The 7694-nt window shown below is 44.6% G+C and overlaps 1 protein-coding gene across 1 annotated transcript; it reads right to left on the bottom strand.

Moving 5' to 3' along the window:
• Positions 1–110: 110 nt before the first annotated feature.
• Positions 111–6532, bottom strand: CAMLG (calcium modulating ligand). The gene is made up of 4 exons (XM_042014682.1): positions 6333–6532; positions 4760–5214; positions 3805–3870; positions 111–2063 (listed from the first exon to the last, which is right to left on the bottom strand). Exons 1-4 carry the CDS (start codon positions 6493–6495, stop codon positions 1872–1874), a joined length of 876 nt encoding a protein of 291 aa, XP_041870616.1. The 5' UTR covers positions 6496–6532; the 3' UTR covers positions 111–1871.
• Between the last annotated feature and the right edge of the window lie 1162 nt (positions 6533–7694).

Below are 7694 nucleotides of genomic sequence, written 5' to 3' on the forward strand. Positions count from 1 at the left end.
GCCGGCGCCCCCCGGCGGGCGGAGGGCGCAGCGCCGCCCCGGGCACACGGACGGGGGCACGGGAACCGACCCGACCCCGCCCCGGCCCAGCCGCACACAGCACCAAGGAAGCGGGTAGCAAATAGGCTTTTAATAGAAAACAATCGCTTTGGCAGTAAACATTAAACAGAATTATGTACACCAACAGAGGTAAGGTAAAAACGGAATAAAAGAGATTGGTTTCTTGGTCAAAGGTTGTTTCTTGATCACCATTTCTTCATCGAGATTTCTTGATCAAGCACAAGCCCCTCCTGGTGCTCTGCCCATGCAAGAGTATTTACCTGATTAGTGTTAAAAGTCTTTATTTGTACGTTTGGGCATATAAATAGAGAATCAGAACAAGTAACTTTTGAGCAAACTCATTATTTACATATTTCAACCTTAATTTAAATGACTATAATTTCAATTTGCTAAAATTATTATCTAATACAAATAAATTTAAAGCTGCTGAATCAATATCTGTGCTAATAGACCTAAGTCAGAATTTTCTGCAGCCCAGCCCTGTACACCTGTAATGTAATACTCACTGTAACATAATCCGTTAAAAAAACCCATGAAGATGGTCAAATCAAAACACACGGTTCTTGTATTCACGCCACAAACGTTATCTAATTTAAAAGTCAGAAATGCATCACTAAAATTACAGAAGGAAGCTTTAACAGAGAATAATCAGCTGAAAGCTGAGCCATTTACTTTAGAGCGGTAGAATCAAACACAATCTGCTCCCTAAAAAAACCTCTGCAGGCAAATACCAAGTTAAATATGTGGTTTACCATGCTAAAAATATACATCGGCCTACATTACCTGAAAGTCCAGATTCTAAAAAGAAAACTACAAGCTGAAAACACTACCAAACTTAGCTTCAATAAGAGATTTTCGAAGATTATCAGCATTTAAGTGGACAATTTGGAATGGCACTTCCTTCCTCTCACTGTGCGAAATTCATAAGAGACTGAAAACAAAACAGTTTCCCTTGTAAGTTTTACAAACACTAGAGCAAAGATTTGATACGGCAGGTTGGGTGCCAATATACACAACTTCTCCCTATGAGATGAACCATTAACATTAAAAAAAGTGTCAGAAAGCACAGATGTGAGCTGCGCTAGGATTAGGTTGCTGGAAACTCATGAACAGATGAGGTTAGTTTTGTTTCTTCTTACTTTTTGATTAATGACCTTTGTAAGCACCAGGACTTTCTTGTTGGTTTTGCTTAGCTCTTTTCCACAATACTCATCAAATTAAATTAATTACAATCACAAGTAATGTACAGCAAGGCAAGGATCAGGACAACAAAGTGGCAAATTTCACCAACATTCTCCAGAAGCAGCTACTTGGTTCAACATTCTGAACTTGAACATTTGAAGAAAATACAGGGATTTTCTTTAGAGCTTTCTTTAAAAAATGGGACCACCACAAAATGAGCAGGTCTTGTTAGCTATAGTCATAGAGGATATACACATATATATGGTTCTGCTGAAGGGAACTCTCTTCTTGTTCTCACTGAAAAGAACAAAGGCAGCTTTGTAAATGTTTATGAAGGAGGCTGAGAAGGGCATCTTCTAACTAAAGCAAATAAATCATCCACTGACACTTGCATCCTAGCCTTCACATTTGTAATACGCAGACACAGTATTTAAATAAACTGAACCAACACGACCGGCAGTCTGGGAAACTGCTCTCCCTTTCCCAAAATGACTGGATTTAAGGCTCCTTTCAAGCATTCCAACAGGTAAGAATTTTAATGACGGTTTAGACCTGCCTGCAAAGTCAGATGTTAAAGGAACACAGTCCAGAAAGCTTTAGTGTAGCTACTGTGTGGAATTCTACAGCCATCATGGTGCTTCAGAGCCAAAAACCAAAGTAAGTTCATGGCAAAAGATAAAAGTAAAGAAATAGACACAAAGGTCTGTGAAAACATCTCCCATTTTGCTGTAGGTGTCCATGGAGCGACTGATCACTTCTGCAGGGATTCCAGACAGGAGAAGAGCAGCAGTCAGTACTGTCGTTTTCACCTTCTTCTCACACTAAAAGGGAAAGAAAAACCAGTGACGTTAGTTCCTCTAATCCAATTCTGCTTTACATGTCCCCAATGTTGTGCCAATTTCACACATTCCAAATTGGTTGGTAGGAGTAGCAGGTTTGGATTGATTCTCTCCAGACATGCCCCAGGATTCACAGCACTTATCCTAGACACAGGTTCCTGCTGTGATGGACCCACCAGAGGCGAGCGAGAGGCTGGTTAACAGCAGATAAAATTCATCCCGGATATTCTGCTTCCTTCACACTACTGCTCCCAGCAGGCTGAGAAGTGAGGCTGGGCAGCTGCTCCTGCATGAGTGGGAACATTCCCAGACAAGGGAAATGTAGGTGTAAGAAGCCAAGCCTGGCATCTCCACTGGCAGAACTGGATTAATCTCATCACACTATTTGCCAAAACACAGAATCCCAGAATGGTTTGAGTTAGAAGGCACCTTAAAGCTCATCTCGTTCCAACCCCCTGCTATGGTCAGAGACACCTTCCACTAGATGGGGTTGCTCAAAACCCCATAAATACTGTTAAGTTTTCTAACAGAAAAATTATTTAGAATTGAAAACCAACTGTTTCTGTTTCAGAACAACTTAATTTTGCAGTTTTATCCTCTGAACTCAGAAATGCTCCGAAACCTTTTGAAAGCTGTTCCATCCTTAAGATGAGGAATCCCAAGGATGCAAGTCTGACAGGCAGGAAAAGGTGATAGTGGCTGAAAATTCTAATAATTTGATGATACTTGCTGGATAATTTAATCCAATATAAATTAAGCTTTCAAGAATATTTCTGTATTTCATGGGAGAAAGATGAAGGATAACAAAGGGATTGACCTCACCCAGGTCTAACTGCAGTAAAAGCAAGTTGTGGAAAGGAAACACCTATTTGAATTCTGAAACTGAAGAGCTGATTTTAAGTACACAAGAAACAAGATCAAGATGTAGCAGATGAGCTGGTGCAAATCTAAGGCTAATTCTCCTGTTTTGTGTTGTGACACATCAGCTTAGAATGACTATTATGATATACTTAACTACAAAACAACTGCTGATTTATTCTGATTTTCTACAAGTAATCTATTATTCCTTTTAAAATGCAAATTTTCCCTTTTAACAATGGATCTAACATCATTCAGTCCCACTCTGCACCGCAGACCTGACAAAATCATCAACCTAACAAATGCTTCAGCACAATTACCTGTTGTAAATAAATAAAGCAAGGGGTATAGCAAATCTTGCTAATAAGCAGCAAGTTTCACACACAAATAAATGTCTCATTTCAAGCTGCCATTTAAACAATACCAGCAGTAGAATGCAGAGTCCTTAAAACCCAATGTTCTGCCTCATTTTTTAGCAAACACTCTCCCAAATTTCATCCAGATATTACATGCAGAACAGCTACTTAGCAAAACAAATAATAATCAGAGAAGAGCATGGTCTATAGAAAAGCAAGTTTCCTGAAGACATGAAAGAACTACCTGGATTTCTGGGTCAGATGCTTTTAATTAGGCTACAGCTAAACAAGCTGCAGGTCCATGTTTTCACTTCAATTTTAAAAAAGATCTGGACTAAATCTGGAAAGATTAAAAACTAGTATAAACTATCAGCATTGGTCATTCAACTCTACAGTTTAAAACAAGGGAAGAATACTTCACATGCATTGGTCCTAAAGCAATACAATCTAAACACAAGTTTATATTGAAAACACTTCAAGTTAATCTAATTCTGAAAAAAGTATTTTACCTTTGGAAAGTACTTGGACAGTCCCATGTAAGCAAGTTGTAGAGTAAGAAATGGTGCAAATATTGACTGAAGGAACAGAAAAGAATATATAAAAATTAACTTGGTCAGAATAGCTAAGAAACACACAGATTTAATGCTTCCTAAGTCATAAAAGAAAGTTAGTACGTAAAAATTAATTTGTGGAACAGAGCAACATCATTCTTGAATACTACAAACATAAGTACACAAGTTTCATGTCAAAGATAAGGTTCTGCCCTATTTTCTTTGAGCCTAAAGAACTGAAATGACAGAAGAGAATAGCAGAGTGTAAAACTGAGCCCAGGGATCCAGGAGCTGGTAGGCTGTACCTGCCTCACACCTCCACGCTGTTCTGCAAGGCACTGCAGGGGAACTACTTTTCCCAGGTTGATAAATGAGTAGGATCTACTGATCTTGGGACAACAATACTCTTAGAATCACAGAATGGTTTGGGTTGAAAGTGACCTTAAAAGCCATCTCATTCCAAACCCCTTCCATGGGCAGGGATACTTTCCACTAGACCAGGTTGCTTCAAGCTCCATCCAATCTGGCCTTGGACACTTCCACAGATGGGAACTTTATTCTTACTCTATTATTCTTTTGTAGACCCCGAACTAGAGGAGCAGCTGACTCATATGCTCATGAAGATGGGAATAAACTTGCAGGGGACTTAAGCTGCAGCAACTATTCCAGTGCATCTGCTCCTGAAGCACAACAGACCAAACATGCTACTCTCAGTGGTTACACAGTGGCTGCGCTGGTAGCAGATGGATCTCATTGAATTCAGCAATTTTTTTAGGTTTCATACAATTGTTGGAAATGTAAAGAGTGCCTGAAGTTCCCAACTTAGTCATTACTGACAGATGTCAGCCCCAGACAGCTCCCAATAATTTGCACCAGCCAGCAAACCCCAGCAGGACTGTATCCCTGAACTCACCAGGTACTTGCACACAAAAGCCCTGACCACGATGGCAAGCAGAGCACATCCCACCAATCTGAAAATGCGGAAAGAGTCAAACTCCTCTGCCGCATTCCCATTCTCTTGGCTTGGCTTCTCACTCATCAGCTGGTTCCTCAGCTTCAGAGCTTCATCAAATCTGGACAGGTACTGCTCCAAGCCGTGTCTCGGTGGCCGTGGTGCAGCCTCAGAGGGCAGGTCTCCCCTGTGACGGTGACGGAGCTCACCTGTCCCGTCAGTGACCAGCTCTGGGGCTTTACCAAACAAGTCCTTGTCCCCTCTGAGCTCTGCCATGCTGCCTGCATGGTCAGTCGAGCCTGTCACATTACACACAGAGTCACCAAGCACAATCCGCTTGGAAACTGAAGGAATGGGAAGGGAGTTTGATTTATCTTGCTCATGCTGAAGCTTTGATTCTGTGTGACTTTCATCATCTAAGGAAGAGAAATAAAAACACAGTTATGCACACTGGGTATGTGGAACAACACTTTAGCTATACTGGATCAGGATCCTGGGTCTCTGCTTCCCAAGAGAAAAGACAGATTTACGATTAAAGAGGGCACTCTTCATGGAGCAGACACAAGACAGAAAGCTGTGCAACGCAGGTCGGAAGTTGAAGATGTCAGTCAGCAACAGAGAAATTAAAACACTGAACTTCCTTAAGCAACGGCACTGCATGCACAAGCAGAAAGATCCAAATACATGGATCAACATAAAAAAAAGACAAAGATTTGCATAAAGTGAATCAACCAGAAGAGCATTAACACCTGACAAATAAGCAGACAAGAGAAGTGCACTTTGGCTTGCTGTCTACTGTCAGAGGCAGGGCAGCGTTAACCTGCTCTGTATCAAAACTGAAGACCCATCTTACAGTGAGGGAGGCGATAGCAGAAAACAAAAGCCAAATCAAGAATGGGTCTGGTCCTACCAGAGAGCAAGAACCAACACTTCAGGAGTACTTTTCAAATGTTAAGTCAGACTGATTCATGGCTCATAGGCATCCCTGTAAACCGAAATCTGAGAACTCTTTCCTGACAAAACAGCCTGTTTGAAGAATGTACAGAAATATAACTGACCTACCTAGGATATGGTTCTGCAAGAAAATTCTGCATGCCAACCACAAACATCTATGTCACTATCCGAATGTGAGATAACTTTTCTATAAAAAGCCAGCTATGAAAGCCAGCAGCTACTGACTAAAAACATGGGGGAGGCTCATCCTTCCTTCAACTAAAAAAAACTAGTTGCAGTGAAATGACAGCTTATCTGCTCGCTAAGGACAGTGCCGGGCCCAAGTCCCGACCTTCTGACGGCACAGGGATTTTATGGGCGGGTCCCTCGCGGAACAGGGCAGGTGGTGCTGCTTTGAAGCATCCCTGCGAAGGAAGGCGGCACTGAGGGACGGGGAAGCCAGCCAGCCCTGTCCCTGCGGGGAGCCAGCCGCTCCGGCTCACCAGAAGACCGCGGGCAGCGGTCACGGCAGGAGAGGCTGAGGCGTCAGCGCACCCCCGGAGCCCTCACACAGCCCCGCCGCACCCGCCACGGGGCTCACCCTTGCCCGCCGCGGGCCGGTGGAAGCCCATGATGCGGTTGATCCGCTCCTCCGAGTTCATCAGCAGCTTTCTGCGGCGCAGCTCGGCGCGGCGCTGGGACGCCGAGAGCCCCGCGGGAGGCCCCGGGGGTGTGGGCGCTGCTCCCGCGCCGCCGTCCGCCATCCCCGGCACCGCAGGCCCGGCACCACGGGCCCACCCCGCCCAACGCGCAGGCGCCAGCACCGCCCGCCTCAGCCGCTGAAGCGGCCGCCGCCATTTTGCGAAAGGGCAGGAGAAGGGCGGGGCCCGCCGGGAGAGCGCTCCGCGCCCCCTCTCTGGCGGCGCGGCGCCCACACTCAAGATGGCCGCCCCGGCCTCGGAAGTGACGTCACGGCGCGAGAGGCAGGCAGTGGCGTGAGGGCGGGAAGGGGCGATGGCGGCGGTGAGGCGACCTGGGTGATGCTGACACCCCGAGCCAGGGCGGAGGCTGTCCCCGCTGCACACACAGGACAGCTTTCAACCCTGTCACTGCACCGCTGCGGGAGTGACGGTGCACACTGAGGAAACACCAACAGACAAGCACCTCTCGAGGACGCCAGAGCTACGGCCATTAAAAGCAGGGAGCGTATTTGCTTCTTTCCAGTAAGATACAGTTGGCATAATATTGATCTTTATGTACACTAAAAGTCCATTACACCTCTCCTTGTCTGCCAGGTGATAAAACTCTTCCCTTACCTGAGCAGCCCCATGGCGAAGCACAGCCAAACCAAATGCCATGGAGAGTTCCCATCAGCACTTCATTGCCTTTCACGGCCCTGGCACCGAACAACTTCACTCCTTAATTCACTGGCACTTGCATTAGGAACAGGACTCACCTCGAGATCCCGTACTTGGAATTCCAAAACCCAGTCCCAGGACAGGTGCTGGCTGATCCCCGACCCACAACCGTAGTGGTGGAGTTTAGCAGCAGGACAGTGTGATGTGTATTGGGCAAAAAAACAGACCTGACAAGTCCAATGAATATTTCTACAATATTGAAAGAGAAAACTCTGTATTCAAAACCAGTTAAATACAGAAGTCAGAGTACCAAGCTCATGCATTAACTCATCTATGATGGGCCACAAGCAGCAGTGACAAAATCTCAAAAAATTGGCAAGCATTAAGATGGAATGGCTTTTACAAAAAAGCTGCCGAAAGAATGGGATGTTAAATGATGATACAAGATTACCTAAAATAAAATTGGTCATCACCTTGGAATGCTGCTGAAGGCTAAATTTCAACCATCACTGTCAGCTGGCTCCTGTGACCAACATGGTATTTATCTCAATTGATTAAATACATTGTTCTATTTTTATTTACAAGAAAGGAGTGATGGACTTGCA

This window comes from Corvus kubaryi, unplaced genomic scaffold (genome assembly GCF_017639235.1).
Source record: "Corvus kubaryi isolate FWS band 111438036 unplaced genomic scaffold, C.kubaryi_AGA036_p1.0 split2-37374, whole genome shotgun sequence".
NCBI classification, from domain to species: Eukaryota; Metazoa; Chordata; class Aves; order Passeriformes; family Corvidae; genus Corvus; species Corvus kubaryi.